This window comes from Pan troglodytes, chromosome 22 (genome assembly GCF_028858775.2).
Source record: "Pan troglodytes isolate AG18354 chromosome 22, NHGRI_mPanTro3-v2.0_pri, whole genome shotgun sequence".
Lineage (NCBI taxonomy): Eukaryota > Metazoa > Chordata > Mammalia > Primates > Hominidae > Pan > Pan troglodytes.
In genome coordinates this window covers 15,008,966-15,030,633 of record NC_072420.2, presented here as the reverse complement: position 1 = coordinate 15,030,633, position 21,668 = coordinate 15,008,966, and the positions used below count along the sequence as shown (strand labels likewise).

General features: G+C 35.8%; 2 protein-coding genes and 1 non-coding gene across 3 annotated transcripts in view; all 3 read left to right on the top strand.

The window, feature by feature from the left end:
• The window catches only part of LOC107966637 (inversin-A), a 48,296-nt gene that overhangs the window by 2,518 nt on the left and 24,110 nt on the right, over window positions 1-21,668 (top strand). The window contains 2 exon segments of the mRNA XM_063803418.1: window positions 3,683-3,797; window positions 3,960-4,133. Of these exon segments, the coding sequence (XP_063659488.1) occupies window positions 3,683-3,797; window positions 3,960-4,133 (289 nt within the window).
• LOC129135399 (putative ankyrin repeat domain-containing protein 20A2) lies at window positions 7,659-21,187 on the top strand. Its single transcript, XM_054675192.2, has 5 exons — window positions 7,659-7,801; window positions 9,193-9,330; window positions 11,865-11,920; window positions 16,433-16,565; window positions 21,118-21,187. The coding sequence occupies exons 1-4, from the start codon at window positions 7,749-7,751 to the stop codon at window positions 16,450-16,452; spliced, it is 267 nt and encodes an 88-aa protein (XP_054531167.1). The 5' UTR covers window positions 7,659-7,748; the 3' UTR covers window positions 16,453-16,565; window positions 21,118-21,187.
• Window positions 10,709-10,815, top strand: LOC112207392 (U6 spliceosomal RNA). The gene has a single exon (XR_002941819.1). It is a non-coding gene; the product is annotated as a U6 spliceosomal RNA (small nuclear RNA).

The following is a 21,668-nucleotide window of genomic DNA, read 5'->3' as shown; positions in this document are numbered from 1 at the left end:
GTTCTTTACTGAAGGTTCTTAGAGAGAAACTTAGAAGTGGGAGGTGGGTTCTGTGTTCTTGAATGGCAAGGCACATTTTCCCCAAAATGTGAGCTCTTTCTGTGTTTATCAATTTTACATAGACCGAATGAAAATATCAAGGTTTTAAGATTTTTGTATGACACCTGCTGTCTTTCACTACTGTGATGACATTTAAAAAAATTTCATAATGGAGTGAAAAAACACTTGCTCCTCTAGATATCAAAATGTGCTATTAATTTCTACAATTAATTGTTGACTAACAGGTGAAAAGACAAACGCATAGAACAGAATAGGCAACCCAGAAACACTGAAATTATGTAAGATATACGTAAGGATTAATGAGTACGAAAGGATGAATTATTAACGAAAAAATGTCTGCTGTTTGAAGAAAACTAATGAAATTTTATGTCACAAACATGAGTTCCTGATGGAATACAGATTGAAATTTTTACATATGAAAATGAGTAAAGTACCGGAAGAAAACACAAACGCTTATTTTACAGGTACACTTTATGTTGACAAAAGCCTTCCTAAGAATGACCTCATAAGCAGACATTCTGAAGGTTGATTTAGCAAACTAAAAATTAAAACTGCCTGTGTTTCAGAAAAAAAATAACAAAAGAGAGCTTACTTGAAAAATATTAACTATATTATATATATATATTCAGATGAAAAGTGTGTTTTCATTTTAGAGGGAATTCATTATATTCTTTTTCTTTTTTTTTTTTTGAGTCAGAGTCTCACTTCTTTGCCCAGGCTGGTGTCCAATGGCACAATCTTGGCTCACTGCAACCGCTGCCTCTCGGGTTCAAGCAATTCTCCTCGCTCAGCCTCCCAAGTAGCTGGGGTTACAGGCAGGTGCCAGCATGCCTGGCTAATTTTTCTATTTTTAGTAGAGAGGGGTTTCACCATGTTGGCCAGGCTGGTCTTGAACTCCTGAGCTCAAGTGATCTGCCTGCCTCGGCTTCCCAAAGTGCTTGGATTACAGGCATGAGCTACCGTGCCCAGCCTATATTGTTTATTATATATCATATGATATATATATTGCTGATACATATACCATATATATTATTACAGATATAATCTCATATATATATCAGTTATATATACACATTAGATGAAAAGTTGTATGTATATATACACATTAGATGAAAAGTACATTTTCATTTTACAGGGAATTCTTTCAAATCAAATCATCAAAAACTCTAAAATTGGGCAAAGTACTTTTTTCCAGATCTGCAAGTTATTTGTCCACATAGCAAAAAGTCCTTCGCATTTCTGGTATAAGAATTTAAATTAAAAGAGGAATGAAACAGTTTTCTATCCACAATATTTGTGAGGATGTTTTATACTCCTGTTTAAAGTTTAAGTTGCTGATTACTTTTCAAATAGATAATTTGGTGGTAAGTACTACATTTAAAAAATATGTATGCCCTTTACCCATCAATTCCATTATACTAAAACACCCTTAGGAAATAAAGATACATGCACTTTATTTTTCACAGCACTTATTTTAAAAAGAACCCATAGAATGGATCCTATAAATAAATTTCAGTTGCATCCATAAGAGGGAATAATATGTGACCATTGAAGGTGGCAATAGATACAGAAGTATATTGATGTGCGAAAATGTATTTTGTTATAGCTAGTGAGGAAAAAAATCAATTAAATTATACATACACACAAACATGCTATGGTCTTGTTTTAGCAAAAAATATGTACAAAATATAAAATTTGTAATTTCTGAGCATTTGTATTTTAAGTAAAGTTCTTTTCCTTTTTCTTATCTGTGATTGCTGCAGTGAGCATGTACAAAACTTCTAGTAAAGTTTATTAATAAAGGAATAATCCTCGGGAAGAGAGGAATATGAATCTTACAATATTAAAAATAATTTCTCACTTTCTATTTTTTATCATTATTGTGTGTATTGTTATCTTCTTTGAACTTTTAGCCTCTTCAGAAGTAAAAAGGGAATGTTTTTATCTGTTTCCAGATTTTATTATCTATATATTTTATTATGTACATATGTTTTTCTTATATATTCATTCAATTTATGCAAACAATGATAGATTAATCATTTCATTTTAATTGTATTCTTTAAAAATAAAAATAACATATAAATAATTACTATTGCAAAAATATTGCTTTATAGGAGTTATTTAAAAATATTGAACTCCCCAACTGTATTTATCCATTCTTTCATTCCATTTATTCATCGAACATAACCTGAGTACCTGTTATGTAGCAGACATATTCTACTATCTCTCAGGACCCTTCTATCCTTAAAAACTTCATGTTTACCTGCCCTGCCTGCACAAGCTGAGAGATTTAAAATAGGAATATTGGGACTTAATCTCCTTGAAACTTTATCTCCCACCTTTCAAACAAAAGCATTTCTGAAGTTAGAAAATAGTAGAAGATAACCTTTAACTGCCCATTCAAAAGTTTATCAGTCTTAAATACTAATATTAATCATTGGAAAGTCTTATTTGCATATATTCTGTAAGTATAAATATTGAATAAAATGAGCCGTATGTATTCATTTGAATCATGAGTTTCCTTTGGCTTCAGTTTGTTTGAAAATCAAGGAATTAATTTGTTTAAAAAATGCATTATTGTTATTTCAGTGCTCTATCCCCATAGTACCTTTAAGAACTAAAATGTATTTAAGTGCCAGTTATATGCCTAGAACTGCCCTAGACCTGCTGAGTATACCATATTCTACTTAATGTAAGGTCTCATGGAGTGTGTGATGCCCCGCTATTTTATATATCAATAAGATAATTTTTAAAATGCTACCAATTATAGTTATAATAATATAAGTGGCATTCCAATGTCAGAAGTATTAAAATGTGACCTACTCTTTAAGCCATCCTGCAAAGTAGGTATAATTGTATCTTTTGCCTAATTAAAATGTTTTTGTTAAGTAGTAGTAATAGTAACAATTATAATATCTGGCTGGGTGCAGTGGCTCACACCTGTAATCCCAGAACTTTGGGAGGCTGAGGTGAGAGGATTGCTGGATGTCAGGAGTTTGAGACCATCCTGGGCAACAAAGTGAGATTCTTACTCTTCAAAAATTTTTAAATAAATAGCTGGGCATGCTGGTGCACATCTGTGGTCCCAGCTACTCAGGTGGCTGGGGATGGAAGATTGCTTGAGCCCAGGAGTTCCAGGCTGCAGTGAGCTATAGTTACATCATTGCACTCCAGCCTGGGCAAAAGAGTGAGACTTAGTCTCAAAAAACAAAAATCTTACAATTATTGAGTTGTTGTAGGAACTATTCTAAATACATAGCTTCTCATTTAAGCATCACGATGGTGTCCTATGAGATAGCTACTATTGTCATCTTTATTAATGAGGAAGTTGAGGCACAGAAAGGCTAAGCAATAGTTGGTAAGTGAAAGGGTTTAAAGTAGGACTCAAGCCCTAGTTGAACTGAACCCAAAGACTGAGCTATTTCTATTCAGATAGGCTGCTGTTTTCATTAAGGCAGTGAGCAATTAGAGCTAGTAAGTATTGTACTTTCTTCAAAAAAATTAAGTATTTGTTTTGAAGGCAGAGGAAAAACATGCTATTCATTTTTTACAGTTATATGAATGATTGTGTGTTTTGAGATGTCGCACTACAGTTTCCTAAAAAGTTCTCTTACTCTTGTAGAACTGCTCTACATTTGGCCTGTGCCAGTGGCCATGTGAAAGCGGTCACTCTCCTGGTTAGCAGAAAATGCCAGATTGATATCTGTGACAAAGAAAACAGAACGCCTTTGATACAGGTATATTAGAGCCAACTCTTTTAGCATGACATGGTTTTGATTTGCATACATAGAATTAAAATAAATTGATCTCAATTAAATATAACTAGTTGGTGAAACCTGTGGAATGTGTATTTTGAATTCTTGGAATTTACAATCGGTTTCTTGGTCTAATACGGAAAGGCTGTCCATTGCCAGGAGGAGTCTTGTGACATTATTCTGCTGGAACGTGGCACCAATCCAAACCTTAAGGATATCTACGGCAACACTGCTCTCCATTATGCTGTGTATAGTGAGAGCACCTCACTGGCAGAAAAACTGCTTTTCCATGGTGCAAATATTGAAGCACTGGACAAGGTATAGATCAATCAACTTTCTTTCCAAAATATTTGTTTTAACATTGACATAGGTAAGGGTCAATTTTTTATGTTTGGAAGCTCAACCATTCCCTGAATGCAAATGCAAATTATTTTGAAATAATTGTCTAAGATTTTATTTTAAATATTGATACCTTTAAAGGAGCATTAAAGGGTACAGCTTTATAAAATGCACTTTGGAAAATATTTGTGAATTTGTTAAAGGTAAAACCTTTTCAACTTTTTTTCTGTGCATGGTTATCTTTCCTTTTCCCCCCCCTAATTAGCATAAAACAACACAGGAAAGAAAATATGCCCTGGAAATAGGCTTTATCTTAAAACTCAAACAAAACTAAAGCAACTTACAATAAGTGGACATGTTGCTGCTGCTGATAATTTTCTGAAAAACTGATGTATCATCTGTCAGTGGCACAGGGCTTAACAGGGGAAAATGGGAAGGGAAAAGGGGAGCAATCAGAAATATGCAGGTCACTTGGAAATTAGGTAATGAGGGAAAATGCTATGAAGAGTTTTTTTTTTTTCTCTTAGTTTGCTGTTCTTCCAGTTTATGTGTTGAGACAAGGTGCTCCTTAGCTTTGGGTCTAATAATTTTTGGTTTGAAAATGAGAGTGAGTTGAAACTTGCCTAGAGATGAATTTTAGGAAAACTTTGAGGAAACCAGGTTGGCAGTGAATATGTGGTGGTGAAGTGAGAAACACTTCAGCAGAAGCTGGAACAAATTATTAACTGACTTATTGCCCATCCTGGCAGAAACAGCCACTTAGATAAGAGTCTAAAGACTCCTCTCAAACCTAGAATGTCTTGGTGGGAAGGTGGGAGATAAGGAGCTTGTAAATAGCAAAATCAAGTGGGATTATGAGTTTACTTGTTTGTGTTCTACCCATACCCAGGAAACTTAACTGGAGCTTTAATAAATGACACTATCTCTTACTCTTTTCTCTTTTTGGCCACATGTCCAACTGATAAAGGGAACTAGCCATGCGGGTGAGAGATGAGACTGAAGTGATTGCTGCACTAATTCTCAGAATTGTGCATTACAGCGACCTGAGGACATTTTGTTAAAAATCTACAACTGTAGGCTTTCCCCTGAGGATTTTGATGTAATAGACCTAATAAGGCCTGAACATTTTTAAAAACATTTTCTTGAAGCTGGGCACAGTGACATGTTCCTGTAGTCCCAGCTTGAGCCTGAGTTTAAGTTCAGCTTGAGCAACATAGTGAGACTCTTGCCTCTAACAACAATAACAGCACACACACACACACACACACACAAACCCTCAAGTTTAGGATACACTCCTGATTAAGAACCCCAGAACAGATAAGTGCAACATATAAATTTCTGTATCTCAAAAACGTAAGAAATCTCTAGAAGAATTGGCATTTGATAGGTGCTACTTCCTTCAAAGTTCTCCTTTTCAGTAAATTAGCCTGACTTATCTGTCTTTCTCTACATTTGTGACTGGAAAGTGAAAGGAAATATTACTGGCAATATCTCTCAGCTTACAGAATAACACTTTTCCTTCCCACCATTAATCATTCACTGACATTCAGAGTTTCTAGAAATTTGCTTATGGGTAATCTTTCAATAAGTAGAGGCTGACCCTTTCATGATTTGATGTCCCATTGTCACCATGCATGTAATTACATGTCAACAAATGTTCATTACAAGTTGGGCTTTCTCAATTAGAATAGTAGCAAATCCTAAACTATTTTTTTTAGTTGAAGTTGTATTATGAACTGGCTCAGTACGTTTGTTAAGTTTATAGAGCTTTAGCATACCCAAAATGTCAGTTTTAAACACTGAAGTCCATGGAGTTAATAAAAATACAGATATGAATTCTTTTAATAATTTAGTTTTAGCAGTCCTATGAACCAATTATCTATTTGGTTAACAATCTGGGAAAATTATATACAAATATATTTTAAATGAATAAGTGTTGGAAAAATTCTTGAAGCAGGTATTATGAGTCTTTTAAAGCAATTTTTATTATATATGAGAGCCTGATTTTTTGGTAAAATATATGATACTAGAGAAAGAAAATATTTTACATGCAAATACTTGGGCTATACACAACCATTTAGTAACACATTAATAGCGAATATAAAAACACAAGGGCTATATTCTAATGTGGTACACAGATTTGTTTGTTTTCCTCTATAAGTTGAATCAACATGTAAAATTTAGAAGACTGGTGTAGAAATCTGGACTTCAGGCTTATTTTAAAAAATCAAATCTGGTGTCCCCTGAGTTTCTATCACTGTTTGGTCTGCTGTGCAGAGGTTGCCCCTTTATAGAAGGCATGTATTCTCCAGTTTGCTACTGTGCCCACCTTAGTACTTCCTTTACTCAGGCAACCTTCCTTTGTCCTTGTAAATATTTGAGTTTAAAACTCCTATGTTATAGTATATTTTGATAAAGACTTCAAGGTTTTTAAGTCAGCACATATTTGTTATAATATATAGTCTATAGAGTATATAAATCCCTCAGTTATGGAGTTGAATTTTAGAATTTAGAAGTTTTTGAAACTCTTTTCTTTATGTATACACCACAAATAATTCTCTGCCCATAAGAATGCCTGGAAGCCTTTTTAGGTTATTCCTGGTTATAGTCGGATAATTTCTGAATATTGCAGACATTACATCTTTCTCCTCAGTGCTCTTCCTTAGAAATGCAAGTGACTTACTGGCTTTTATTATGCCAGAAATAATTCATATGGATCAGTATGAGAATTTTTTTGATAAGCCATTATGTTTTTATTTTGGATTTATATTTTGTCTAAAATAAAAAATAATTTTAAGTAGCCCTTTAAGTGGAAGCCAATAAAAATGGATTTAAAAAGTAGAGCTGCCCTGGGGTCCCGGGATTACCATTATAATTGAGAATAGTATTTCTTACTGAGCTTTGGTTTTTTAAATATTTGTTCTTAAGTTTTTTAAACCTATTTCTCTTACACAGAACATACTGAGCTTTTGAACAGTAAAGATAAAAATCTATTCTCTTGTATTAGGGAAAAAACCCATGGACTATTTAATAATAAGGAAAATAAGTGCATTTGAAGCCAATCTCTCTTAATTCAAAGCTCATTTCCATAGTGACCCATTTGGAGCAGGAGTGCCTGACATTCGCATCTGGGATCCTGACACCATTGATAGAAGTGAATCAAGCAAGTCTGTACCACCCAGAAAAAACCTCCACCTGCATTGGGAAGCTCTGGCAACTGTACCCCTAAAACTCTTAATTCCTCAAATGTTAATGTTTGCCACAAATAGTATTGTCAAATGGGGAGTAGGTAAAATTCAAGAGATTCCTTGATTATTGGACATAACATACAGTTTTACAATACTTCTCAAATGCAGATGGTCATGGAGTCTTTCTCTTGGGGTATAATACTTCTGGTAAGGCAAATATTCTTTGGAATATAGTTTAAGAAACACTGCTTTAGTGAGAATAATTTAGATCATTAATTTATGTAAAAAACTTAAAATGTTTCCTACTGTGTCTTAGGGTTTTGGGGCTATAGAGACAAAAGATACAGCCCTTGCCTCAAGAAGCTCTTGGTTTCAGTGGGACACAGTGAAATGATTACAATGTACCATGCTAAGTGCTGTGATCAAAGCAAGGATTCTTGGGACTGGTAAATGTTTAAGGTGAGTTTTGGCAATGACCACAGTTAATCCGGGGAGACAGAGGAGGGTTGTTTGCAAGGCAAAAAGCAGCACATCAGAAAGCACAGAGGAGTGAGAAGGAAGGGACTGCTTTTCATTTACTTCCTTTCTATATTGTATGTTGAAGTTCAAAGCACCTTAGAGAAGATTTTCAGTTCAGTTGAGAAATATGTAATTTTGTGAATTATTAATTTTTTCTGCTGTTTTATAGGACAATAATACCCCACTTTTATTCGCTATAATTTGCAAGAAAGAGAAAATGGTGGAATTTTTATTGAAAAACAAAGCAAGTACACATGCCATTGATAGCCTGAGATGGTACAGTAGTTCTTTTTAAATAAAACCTGAGTATTGTAGAGTGGTAACAGTCACTCAAGTCAGAAATATTAATAAGAAGATTAATGTAATTATTGGCATATAGTGAAAAATATCACCATGAATAATCAGATAGATCAGCAAATATTTGGACTGAGTAACATAAAGAACAGTATATAGTAGGATTCATCTTCTCCTATAATACAGAGTGTTTGTTATTTATAACTGGATGTTTTTGGTACTGTAATCTTTTATTAGCTAAAGGGTTTTGTATTAGCTTTATTAATTTTTTTTGAGATGCAATCTGGCTCTGTTGCCAGGCTGGAGTACAGTGGTGTGATCTTGGCTCACTGCAACCTCCACCTCTCAGGCTCAAGAGATTCTCCTGCCTCAGCCTTCCAAGTAGCTGGGACTACAGGCACGCACCACCATGCCCAGCTAATTTTTGTATTTTTAGTAGAGATGGGATTTCACCATGTTGGCCAGGATGGTCTCAATCTCTTGACCTTGTGATCTGCTCTCCTTGGCTCCTCAAAGTGCTGGGATTACAGGCATGAGCCCCTGCACCTGGCCAGTTTTATTTATTTTTAAAGTGTGGACTTTTAGTTTATGACTACTAGTATTGTCATCATCATCATTGTTGTTGTTGTTTTCAGTCTGCAGATAGCTCTTATCTGACCCCTAGCTGATATAAATTACAGTATATCAGACTAGGAAAGCAATGGGGAAATCTTCATCTAAATCTTTACCTACTTTAGATAAGTGACCTCAGCACAGTTTCTTGGCTATCAAAGGACTATGAGTTAGCAACTTGTATTATGTCATACCCCAGTGGGAAAAGAGCCTTCCTTGTTGTCCTTTTCTTTTAGCCTTGGTGACAATTTATAAAGATGAACACCTGAGCACCCTAGATGCTTATAGACCCAAGCTAGTACATGCAAAATATTATTATGTCTACATTGACAGGTGGATATTAAATTGGTAAAGTATATCAAACTAGCTGTTTAAAAAAGTCTTTATTAAAGTTCTTGAGTGGAGTGATTTCTTTGTTATTTTAGAACAGCCCTCATGCTTGCTGTGCACTATGACTCACCGGGTATTGTCAACATCCTTCTTAAGCAAAATATTAATGTCTTTACTCAAGACATGTGTGGAAAAGATGCAGAAGATTACGCTATTTCTTGCCGTTTGACAAAGTAAGTGTTTATGTTAAAAGGCCAGTTAATATTGAATTGAAGTTTAAAATAATTGCAACTATTCCATCTTATACATTAGGTGAGAGTTCCTAGTTTTGTTCAGATGGTTTGAAATAGCAATGAGTTAGTCTACCTTTTAGCCAGAAATCAAGCAGAAGTCTAGATTAGTTAGAAGTAGAGTGCAAGATGTTTTCAGGATTTTTAAGACCTTTATCCCTAGGGATCTCAATGTTGTTCATTTTATTCCAAGTATAATCCCCATGCATGGGATAAAAAGAGCCACATTTTTTACTTCTTTTCCTTTCTTTTCTTTTTTTTTTTTTCTCCTTGAAACAAGGTCTCACTCTGTTGCCCTGGCTGGTCTTGAACTCCTGAGCTCAAGTAATCCACCTGCCTCGGCCTCTCACAGTGCTAGCCACCATGCCTGGCCTGACTTTTCTAATTAGTTATCGGGTCTTGAAATGTCCAATTTAGCAGAAAATCTAGTATTTTCCCCTGGGGCTATCTCCTGTGTCTTCCTTCTTTGGATTTTCCAAGAAGCTAAGGGGTTTCCTAAGCCCAAGGAAGGCAATCTTTCTTTACAAGTCAGAAGAAGGGGGAAAAAGGCCATTCTGATCATTCTGTTGTTTCCATGGACTCAATTCCTGTATTTTTGCCATTGTAACCAGTCCTGCAATCTGATAATGATTGACCTTTGCCACCAGGATGCCTTCATTCATTCAGACCCCTCAGTTTTTGTGGTGATTCATACATAGAGTTCAAAGCTACGGGGTTTATTAATTTATGTACTTATGCTCAGTCATTGTTCCCAGCACCCTGATCTGGCAGCTAGGCCTCCTAGCTTTACCCACACAAATATCGAGCAAGTTGATCCTCACCCTACACTAAAAACCTTATTTGGAGTCCACATCTTAGCTAGACTTAGCCTAGGCATTCATGGTAAGTTATCCTATGAGACCCGTGATTGTCTGTTCTTTAACCAATATTAGTTGGGATTGCTCTCAACAGTCAGGGATGTTCAAATAATGTTGCAGGAAGAGATTAGGGTTCCCTTTCTCTTTTGCTATCAGATCTGTACCTTGAGGCTGTTTTACATCCTGTGGAGCAGCTTTGGTTAGATAGCAGAAGGTTCCATGTTATCTTTCCACTGAGTAGTGGGAACCAACTTGCAATTGGCCCCTCAAGTAATGTGTCTCTATGATAATGAAAATCTCCTGGGCTAATCACAACTCTTCCAGGAGTTTTAAATATATTTTAAAATTCTACCTCACAGGAAGCCATTCAATAAAATTCTCTGAATCTAAAGTCAGTGAGTTGGATTTAACAGAGCTAAGCCTCATCCATAACTCATGAGTATCCATGTATCAAACAGGGCTTTGTACTTGTTTCAGCAGCACATATTTAAAAATTGGATCAATACAGAGCAGGTAAGCATGGCTGCTGCCTAGGGATGGCACACAAATTCAGAAAGCATTCCATATTTTGCATAGTCCCGGGAAGGTCATTTGACTATTTGTTGAGTAGCTCCAAGGAAGCAGTGTGAGTGAAACCAAAACAGAAGACACCCAATATTGAAATTGTGATTATCACTATAAAACTATTGATGTAAGGTGATCTCTGAAATGAGAACAGAGCTGAGTAATAAGGGGATGTTACTTGTTGCTACTACATGTCTTGGAAATGACAAAATGTCAACTTGCATTTCCTTCATGGAACTGAAAAACAATAAAAGCAGGGTTTTGTCTCGTCTGTTTGTTGGAGAGGACCATGGAGATCCAGCGTCCTAGCACAGATCTGCTGGCTCAGAGTTTGAGGAGGTAGAGAAGTGGTAGTTGTCCAAGCCCAGGTTTTGACACCTATTAGTTTTCTGCCTTTGGTGTGATTGATGAGCTCAGTGATGGGAGACAATTAGGTAATCTATTTTAATCAGATTAGTTATGAATTAGGTAGAATGCCCTGAATTACAAGCCACAAAGAATACAACTAATAACCAAAATTAGCACTTAATAACATTTTCTGAAAACTGCAACAATTGAATATTAGAACTTATAGAAAAACACACACCAAGCAATAAAGTTCAAGAATAAATCATTCCATTGCTTTACTATTTCCTGAACATTTAAACATGTAATCTTATTACATCTTCCTAACAACCTACTGAAGTAAGCTAGCAAAATCCTTTTTTAGAAAAAAACAGGGAGCCTAAGAGAAGCAACTTGTCTGAAAACAAAATATCTATTAGTTACAGAGTGAGGACTTATTCTGAGTGCAGGACACGTTACATGATGTCCAGCTAACTAGAGTTCATTTACTGAGCTATGCTTCCTCCATTTATGAGTACTTCACTTTTTTTCTTCTTTAATTATAAGCTTAATAAGCTTGTAAGGTTTAAAAATTTGAAGTGTATGGGACATTAAAATTCTGATATTAGGTCTGATATTGCCTGAAATTGTTTTAGAATTTAATATGTTTGGTAAATATTTTTTATTTCAGTATTAAAATAGCAATTTTATTTATTACTTTTGTATACGTAGAATTCAACAACAAATTTTGGAACATATAAAGATGATACTTAAAAATGACAAACCAGGTAAGACTTCTGATAGTGAATTTCTTATTTCTCTTGGTGGTCCTACTCTTGATAAGAAAGTAAAAAGTAAGATGTAAGATTAAGGTAGTGTTAATAAAAAAAGACCAGTTTAAAAATATATGTAAATTAAATGTGCATATATGTATATACATATGTAAATTAATTTTTAAAATTTAACTTCTTTATTTTGAAATTCAGATTTATTTAAGATGGTAGTTGTAGCTAACTTATAATCTCAAACATTATTGTCTGAAAAAATTCCTTTATTTAATTATGATCCCTAAAATCCTATATAATATTTCTGCATAAATAAGAAAAAAGATTTTTAAGTTAGTATGTTGTATGTTTCCTCTATAGTCACATTATAACAAATTGGACTTGTTATACAAATGGATCTTCTATTTCATTTTTATAATAAATTGTTTATATTTAGTAAACAAATAATTACAGTTGACCCATGAATAATGTGGGGGTGAGGGACTCTGATCCCTGTGCAGTTGAAAATCTGAGTATAACTTTTGGTTCCTTCACCTTAGCTACTAATAGCCCACCATTGACTGGGAGCCTTCCTGATAACATAAACAGTTGATAGACACCTATTTTGTTTGTGGTGCATTATTATATACTGTGTTCTTGCAATAAAGTAAGCTAGAGAAATGAAGCTGTTAGAAAGAAAATCATCAGGAATGATATATTGACTTTTCATAAAGCATAAGTAGATCCTGACAAAGGTCTTCAAGATCTTCAGGTTGATTAGGCTGAGGAGAAAGAGGACAGGTGGATCTTGCTGTCTCTGGGTTGCAAAGGCAGAAAAACATCGGCATATAAGTGAATCGCTGCAGTTGAAACCCTTGCTGTTGAAGGGTGAACTGTATTACATATTGATTTGTGTCACTAAGAAAGTAACTATCTTTAGAACCAGGAACTCAGCAATCCCTTTCTGGTACCACAAATAAATGGCAATGCGAACTGTAAAACTGAACCAGCATGCACCCATACAAATAAGAGATTATTTTTTGAGGATAGCTACTGAGCACAGGAGACAGAAAAGCAATTCCTTCATGAGAAGCACAACTTATATTACATATTCTTACACAAGCAAAATGGTTTTATCTGTCATAGTTTATACACATACACATACACACATGCACATATACACATACATATGTGCACACGCATGTGCACACAGACACCAAGTTAAAAGTCCTGCTGATTCTTAATGACCAAATCCAACTGTTTGCGGGGAGTGGTAGATAACACATCTACAGTTTGGATGCCATTCTTCTGACTTTTTGACTTGTTCTGTAATGAACTGCCTTTAATGGGTGAATCATGTTTTTAGTTTTATAAGAAACAAAGAAAAAGATTAGAAGCAAGTAAACAGGAACTCTATGATCAGTAGTAGACTATTATGGTATATTCAATAGTCATATGTTTTTCTCCAGGTATACAATTTACTTGAATGATGCACAATTAATCAATTATTATAGGAGATGGGGTCTCTCTATGTTGCCTAGGCTAGAATAAAGTGTCTATTCATTGGTGCAAACATAGCTCACTGTAGCCTTGAACTCCTGGGCTCAAGCAGTCCTCCTACCTCATCTTCCTGAGTAGCTGGGACTACAGTTTTGTATGGTTATATCTGGCCTGATACACAATTGTTTATTTATTTATTTTTGATACTGTGTTTCCCTCTGTTCCCTCTGTTCCCTCTGTTGCTCTGCACTGGAGTGCAGTGGTGCCATCTTGGCTCACTGCAACTTCTGCTTCCTGGCCTTAAATTATCCTTTCACCTTTCACCTTAGCCTCCCAAGTAGCTGGGACTCCAGGCATGCACCACCACACTTGGCTAATTTTCTTTTTAAGGTTTTTTTGTTTTTCATTCTTTTGTTTAATAGATGAGGTCTCACTATATTGCCCAGGCTGGTCTGGAACTTCTGGGCTCAAGTGATCCTCCTGTCTCATCCTCCCAAAATGCTGGGATTTACAGGTGAGAGCCACTGCACCTGACCTGCACAATTATTATAAAAAGGAATTAAGCCCAGTTGAGTTGCAGAAAATTGACCACCTTTTCATTATTTTTTCTAGAAACATTCATATTATAGAACATATTGTCAATCACCCAGATTCTCTATTTTTTATTCAGTTTAAATAGGATTGCTGCTTATTCCACATTATTTTCTGACATTATTGTGTCATTTATTCCTTTTATGGCTTTATTCCTGTGGATAGATATAGAAATACAAGAATCTCCAAGTCAAATATCAAGGGCAAAAAAGAAAAGAAAAACAGTTTAGGGAAAATTATTCTGTGAAATAGCCATCTGATTACAGTTACATATATCATATCAACTTAATACAAATCTTACACAATGAATTTGTGTCAAGGTTTCCCAAGACCACCCCAGGTTTGGTGGTTCACTAGAAGGACTCACAGGACTCAGCAAATAGTCATACTCAGATCTTTAATTGATTACAAGAAAGGGGACAAGCAAAATTAGTAGAGGAAAAAGGTGCTTGTGGTCAATTCTGGAGGAAACCAGGCACAAGCCTCCAGGAGTTCTCTCCTGTGGAGTGCCCGGGATCTGCTTAATTCTCCCAGGCTCACATTTTGACAGCGTATGTGCAGTGATGTCTACCAGTACCAGAGTCTCATTAGAGATGAAGTATCCAAGTTTTTCTGTGGAAATTACTCTCCCTTACATGTACCCAAATTCCAGACTCTTACAAGGAAAGCAGATGTTCAGAGTAACCACACTGTTTCTATAAACACTTAAGACACAGTGAGCCACTCTTCTCAGGGAATGGTGGAAACCCTCCCAATTCCAATTTCCTTAACACCAGCCAAGGGCCAGCCTTGCATGCAGGCCTTTCTAAGGATGGCAGTCTCTTTCCTGCTATATGAAATCTTTTCTGCACAATGCTTATGGCCCCAATTTAATTTTTGGTGTTGTTTTAAAATTTTATTTTAATAACACATAATATTATAAGATAAGGTAACTTGGTACTAATTTCTGTTGTATGATCCATCTTAAGTTGCAATGCTGGTTACTTTTTGACTTTTGGTGACTAACAGGTATTTGTATATAAGTTACCATAGCAATGTTAGGTAATTATAATCTGTCCTTTTTATCTCATTAAGCTTTCAGTAAAATTGTTGAATTAAATAAGCATAATAATTTCTGAGTTAAAATTAGAATAAAAATTGTATTTTATTTTGATTACATGAATAATCTAGTTTTCATATTGTGCTAAATCCCTCTAGAATTATAAGATAAAATATTCAATCATTTTTATCAATATTTTCTTACCTAAGCATGCAATTAAATTTATTTATTTTATATATTTCATATACTTCAATTTGAGAAATATAATGACCACATGCTGTTACTTTGGTCTTCAATGATCTCTAATTTTTAGGGTCACTGTGTCTTGCTTAAATATATCATCATAACAGGTTCAGTGAATATCTTTATTTTTTATTTATTTATTATTTTTTTGAGACAGAGTTTTGCTCTGTTGCCCAGGCTGCAGTACAATGACAGAATCTTGGCTCACTGCCACCTCCACCTCCTGGGTTGAAGCAATTCTCCTGCCTCAGCCTCCCAAGTACGTAGGACTACAGGCATGCACCACCATGCCTGGATAATCTTTTGTATTTAGTAGAGACGAGGTTTCACCATGTTGGTCAGGCTGGTCTGGAATTCCTGACCTCAGGTGATCCACCCACCTTGGCCTCCCAAAGTGCTAGGATTACAGGCATAAGCCACTGTGCCTGGCCATTTTTTAAAATTATTATTTTAATTATTGTTCTGGAGATCCTGGGTTGCATAAACAGTGAATATCTTTTTTTTTTTTTCTTTGAGATGGAGTTTCACTGTCTCCCAGGCTGGAGTGCAGTGGTGCAATTTTGGTTAACCACAATCTCTGCCTTCTAGGCTCAAGTGATTCTCCTGCCTCAGCCTCCCAAGTCGCTGAAATTACAGATGCCTTCCACCTTGCCCAGCTAACTTTTGTATTTAGTAGAGGTGAGGTTTTGCCATGTTGGCCAGGCTGGTCTTGAACTGCTGACCTCAGGTGATCCACCCGCCTATGCCTCCCAAAGTGCTGAGGTTACAGGCATGAGCCACTGAGCCCAGCTGTGAATATCTTTTTTAAATCAATAACTTTATTTCTTAGAGCAGTTTTAGGTTCACAGCAAAATTGAGGGAAGGTACAGAGATTTCTTGTATATTCCATGCCTCCAACACATGCATAGCCTCCCCCATTATTAGTATTTTCCACCAGAGTGTGATACATTTGTTACAACTGATGAACTTACATTGACACTTTATAATCACTCAAAGTTCATAGTTTACATCAGGCTTCACTCTTGATGCTGTACATTCTGTGAATTTGGACAAATGTATAATGACATGACATGTATCTATTACTGTTATATTATTGACAGAACAGTTTCACTGCCCTAAAATTTCTCTATGCTATGCCTGTTCATCTCTCCCTTTCTCCCTAGCAACTCGTGGCAGCCATTGATGTTTACTCTGTCTTCATAGTTTTACTTTTTTCAGAAGAGTCACATAGTTGGAATAATACTGTGGATATATTTTTGAATAGTTAAAAAAATTAAAGCTCCATGGCAATTGAAGGTAGTCATTTAAGATGTTCTTTGTCCTTTTGTTTTTCTTTTGCTTCTTTATCATTGTAAAGAATGATATATGCTGATGAGGTATGCTTTACATACTTAGAAAACATGATTTGTATAGATATTTGGCACATAATGGAAAGGGTTGAGGAAAAGGACACCACGCCGTACCACACAGCACAAACTGGAGCATCTTGCTCTGTGAGGTGGGTCCAGATACACTGTCTAGCAATGGAAGGGGACAAGCGCAAGGGGTTGTACTTTATAAAACTGGAATCACACAGTCTTTCATACTTACCTTCGGTTGGAAATAAGACCAGGCAGTGAATGCTATAGGTAAATACATATGTTCCTCACTGATCCTCTTCCTTTGAGGGATGAGGTTGAGAACAGCCTGTATTATGATGACATGACTCACCTACAACTAGATTCTGTTATGAGGGATGGCAAGGGAGTTTTGCTTTATGTGAGGTGAAAAAGAATTTTTTTCTCCTACTAGGGAGAACGGCAAGCATTGGAACATTCCGGTAGTAAAAGGGCATTGATAGTTTTCTTTCTATATATTTTTCACATGAGATAATACTGCCCAGCACCCTGCCACACCTCCCCAGTGTTTCTTCAGCTTCTCTCTGAATGTGGATAAGCTCTTAAAGGAGTGATCTTTCCAGTGGTTCTTTCTGTGGGAGGTAAAATGGCAGGTGAACATGGGCCTTGTTATATGTAGGGCAGAGCAAATAGCTACAACTAAGGAAACCACCCAGCACCTTCCCCAGAAGAGTATTAGCCAGAGTAACACAGTGATCTCTCTTGAGATCTTCTCCACTGGCAGCTGGAAAGTTTTTGCAAGGATTCCTGTTTCTGATCTGATTCCTATGTTTTGCTGGCTTCTGGTGATAGGGGGTTTTATCCTAAACTGAACAGTTTGAACTGAAGAGCTAGAGAGGCTGTGTTGTGTTATAACAAAATAAGTGCAGTAGTTCCCCCTTAACTGTGGGAGATACATTCCAAGACCCCCAGTGGATGCAAGAAACCATGAATAGTACTGAATCACAAACTGTTCTTTCCTATACATACATATCTATGATAAAGTTTCATTTATAAATTAAATCTGATGTAATCTGAAGATAGGGTGTGAGAATTGAATTGTGCCATCAGCAGGAATGATTGCTTGCTTGTTGGTGGGGAAAACTCTCCACACATTTGGTCACAGAAGTCTTCTTTGTTGATGATTGTTGCTGTGGCGTGAGAGCAGAGAAAAACATGTCAAGTATGTCTTTCCTCACATATAGTGGATAAGGGGTACTACTGTATCCTCTGTTTTAACTGCTCCTCATATTTTGGTCCAGAAATCATTCTCTTTGACACTGTTGACTCATCACACCTGTTCTGCTAACAATAACATCTTTACTCAATCTCATAGGGTTTGGCTAGGATGACTTGTATACTGCACTTCACTTGTAGATACCAAATTTTAATAAAGTTATTCTTCTTTGCATCTAATAAATACAAAGGGAAGAGTTCTTACTGCATGAATTACCTACCAATAGGTAAAATTAATGTTAATTCTAATAAGGTCCCAGGCATGCTCCCAAAGGAATTATTTGTAACAAAGCATCAGTCTTATGCTTTTAAAAAACAAACCAAAACAAAACCGCCACCACCACCAACAACAAAAACAGGATCTAAAGCATACACACAAGTGTGCACAATTTTTTTTATGAAGGTAGTGTCTTACTATGTTTCCCAAGCTGGTCTCAAACTTCTAGATTCCTCAAGTGATCCTCCTGCCTCATCCTCCCAAGTAGTTTGGATTACAGGCATGCATCACTGTGCATTCTTATGCTTTTAATATTCTGTACATTTATTATTGATTTAAAATGCATTCTACCTTTTTCTTTAATAGATGTTGGAAGTTCTGATGAGTCTGCAGTCAGGATTTTATAGATTTAAAAAATTATGTTAACTAAGAAAATATAGATGGAAGAAACTAATATCTGTTGAGTGTTGTATTCTGGGCTAGACATCCTAATATCTTCTATGCATTTATCATCTCATAAAGCCATCACAACATCTGTGTTCCTATAACCTACTGTTTATTAAATAAACAACTATGGATTAGAGCAGTTGATTAATTGCCTTATAAACTCATAGTTAACAAAGCAGCTGGCCTACAGTTTGACCGTCAGCCTGCCTGGCTTCCAAATCCCTTCTCTTGCTCCTCAGCATAGATTGGTAGACATCCGTGCAGCACTTGGATGAAGGTATAGGTCTGAATCAGATTAATCAGATTCATTAATTTAATTAATCTCTAAATTAATGAGAGTTTAAATACCTTAAATACCTTAAACTCTCATTTAAAGTATTGTTAGAAATGTGGTTAGTCGAAGAGTTTGTCCTAATAAATTTGACAATTTCAGTGGTAGCCAGTATCTTATTTTTACCATCAAAGGCTTTAGGGCAGATCTGACTTAGCTTTGTCCATAGGACTGTAAGTTTTACAAAAGCAAGTTTAGGCAAGTCTTAGAGAGAAATCATTTGACTTCCCAGTTTGGTTTTCCATTTAGGCAAGTATTTCTGCTACTTCCATAATACTTTTTTAAGTCTTGTTTCTTTTTCCATGACTTTTGTATAATCTTGTCTTGATTTTTCTTCTCTGCTTTTCTTGCTGTTTCTTTTGTTCTATTATTTTTTCAAATTTTGCTGGGTATGTATTCCCAGTTTTCCTATAGACAGAATCAAGAGGACATAGAATTACAGAATTTTAAGGAATCTTAGAATGAATTAAAATACTTTCTAGTATTTTTACCTGTATTGAACATTCTGGTCAAGTGATTCTCAGAGAATGTGATGCTCAAAGAGATTAGGATGCTTTTTTTTTTAGACACAGGAATTGGCAGAAATGAGATTTGAACTCATTTTAAGGCCCAGTACTCTTCCTTCTTTTTATATCCTATTTGCATGTGCTTTAATAATACAAATGGGAGTGAGTCCGGTGCACCCAGTGGATGGTATGAAAATGGAATTAGCTGGTGAACCCAATGGAAGTAGATAAGAATGGAATGAGCAGGGGAAGGCCAAGTTTGAAGAGAAACAACACTGGATTGGATAGGAGTATGGACTCTTCAATAAGAGATCAAAATATTAGGGTTTATGAGAAGTTTGATAAAGAGTTCAAGGGAGCTCTAAAAAGTTTGCTCCTTTTTTTTAAATCAAGGACTGACAAACTTGAAGAATTTTACCGAAAGATGCTAAAACATTTTGAGACACTGGGAAGAGTGTCTACAGCAGATAGAAATGTGGTGTCATCTACTTCTGTCCTGACTTTCAGAGGGGTGGCTTAGAGCCCTTGGAGTACTAAGGGGCTGGAGATTGCTGGACTACATAGATGTGTGGCCCAGGACAGGTGGCCTCTTCACCTCTGCCTCTGTTCCCGATTCACTGATGTCCTTCCCATGTCCATGTAGGCTGGGTCAGGGGCATGATTGGCTGGCAAACCAGTCATGGAGTTCAGTTGGGTAGTTGGTAGTGTGTCTATGCTGGGTGCAGGTGATGGAGAGTCCAGTTGGCTTGTTTTTCAGGAGCAGGGTTATAGAGGGCTCCTACTCCTGGTCATTTGAGGCCATCCTTTCAGGAATCTGTGCTTTCATAGGCTGAAGATTTGAAGATTGGAGACTTCTGTGGAGCCCTGCAGAAGTAGAATCTGGAAGTGGGAGCCCATAGGAAGACAGATACTTAGATAGTACTTAGGGAAATAGAGGTACAACTACCAGGACTCTGTTTTTCTGGCAGTCTCTCTCCTTGGGTGTCTGAGTGCCTATGAAAACTTTTAAGGGCTTGCTAGTTTATGTGTACCTGAATAAGTAGGACCTATAGAGTGAAAATAATGGGATTTTATAATTGTTAATATTTTAATCTTTCTGGGAAAAGTATTCTCAATAAGAACATACACCTTTGTTATTTGATTTTTGTACATGTGGCTTTCATACCTTTCAAATATTGCATGGGATTTCCTGTACCGATTTAGGGCAAAGCAATAGGACATTCGTAAGTGGGTTCCATGTTGAGGAATCAAGACTGCCATTTTGAAGTGATGCTGATTAGTCTTTTAACCAGAGATAGATCATGGAAAAGAGACACTGGATCTTTCTACCTTGTTTTAGGTCATCAATTTTCTTCCAGTTTAGGTAACAGAATTTATGTCATCCATTAATTGAGTTTTAAGTTCAGCTTCAGGACAGATAATTTGTGAGGGCAAATTATTGTTAGGCTCTGCCAATATATTGACTGTCACTATTTGTTATGAAGCTGAAGGTTAGTTTTCATTGAATATTTTATAGATTTAGACAGGTGGAGGCAGAAATATGTAACTAAAATCTATTTTTAGAACAGAGGACATATTTTAATTATATCAAGAATCATAATTTAATATATAGATCACTGACCTTTCCCCAGATTATTCTTTCCTTTTTTGAGGGGGAAGCTGGATATAAACTGACAGTTAAAAAATTGTAAAGAAATCAACTTGCTCATTTTCATTGTGTATTTTTGCTCTCAAGCATTTTCCATGATCTGTGTGTGGATTTATTGCCTGCATTGGATGACAAAGTCTTGAGTATTGCTGCTAAGGTAAAGTGGTCTCTTGTAAAATTAATTTTCTCACTCTGAATGTAGTTTTGCATAGTATTTACTTTTCAAACTTAGCAGTGGTTTACCTGTCATTGTTTTATGGTGGTAATGGAAAGTGGGTCAGAGAAAAACATATATATGGCTAGTTGATTGAAAAAATGTGTTTAACTTTGGTAACTAACAAAGATTGATAAGTACTGTGACAGGGTAGGAGCTGAAAAAAAAATGAACTGGAAAATAAGTAGTGACAGGAAAATCACATTAGGAAATGCTTTCTCCAATAGAGGAAATATGAAATTTGATTAAGCTTTATTTGGATAAATACTAATACTTTGACTTTTAAATCATATGAGTGTGACTTTCATAATATTTATGCCTGTATAACTCTTCAGTGGATCAAATTATTTGCAGTAATCATGGAATCCTCCTGGTAACTTTTAGTTGCAAAAAGGTTCAGCACATAGCATATAGCTTTTGTTCT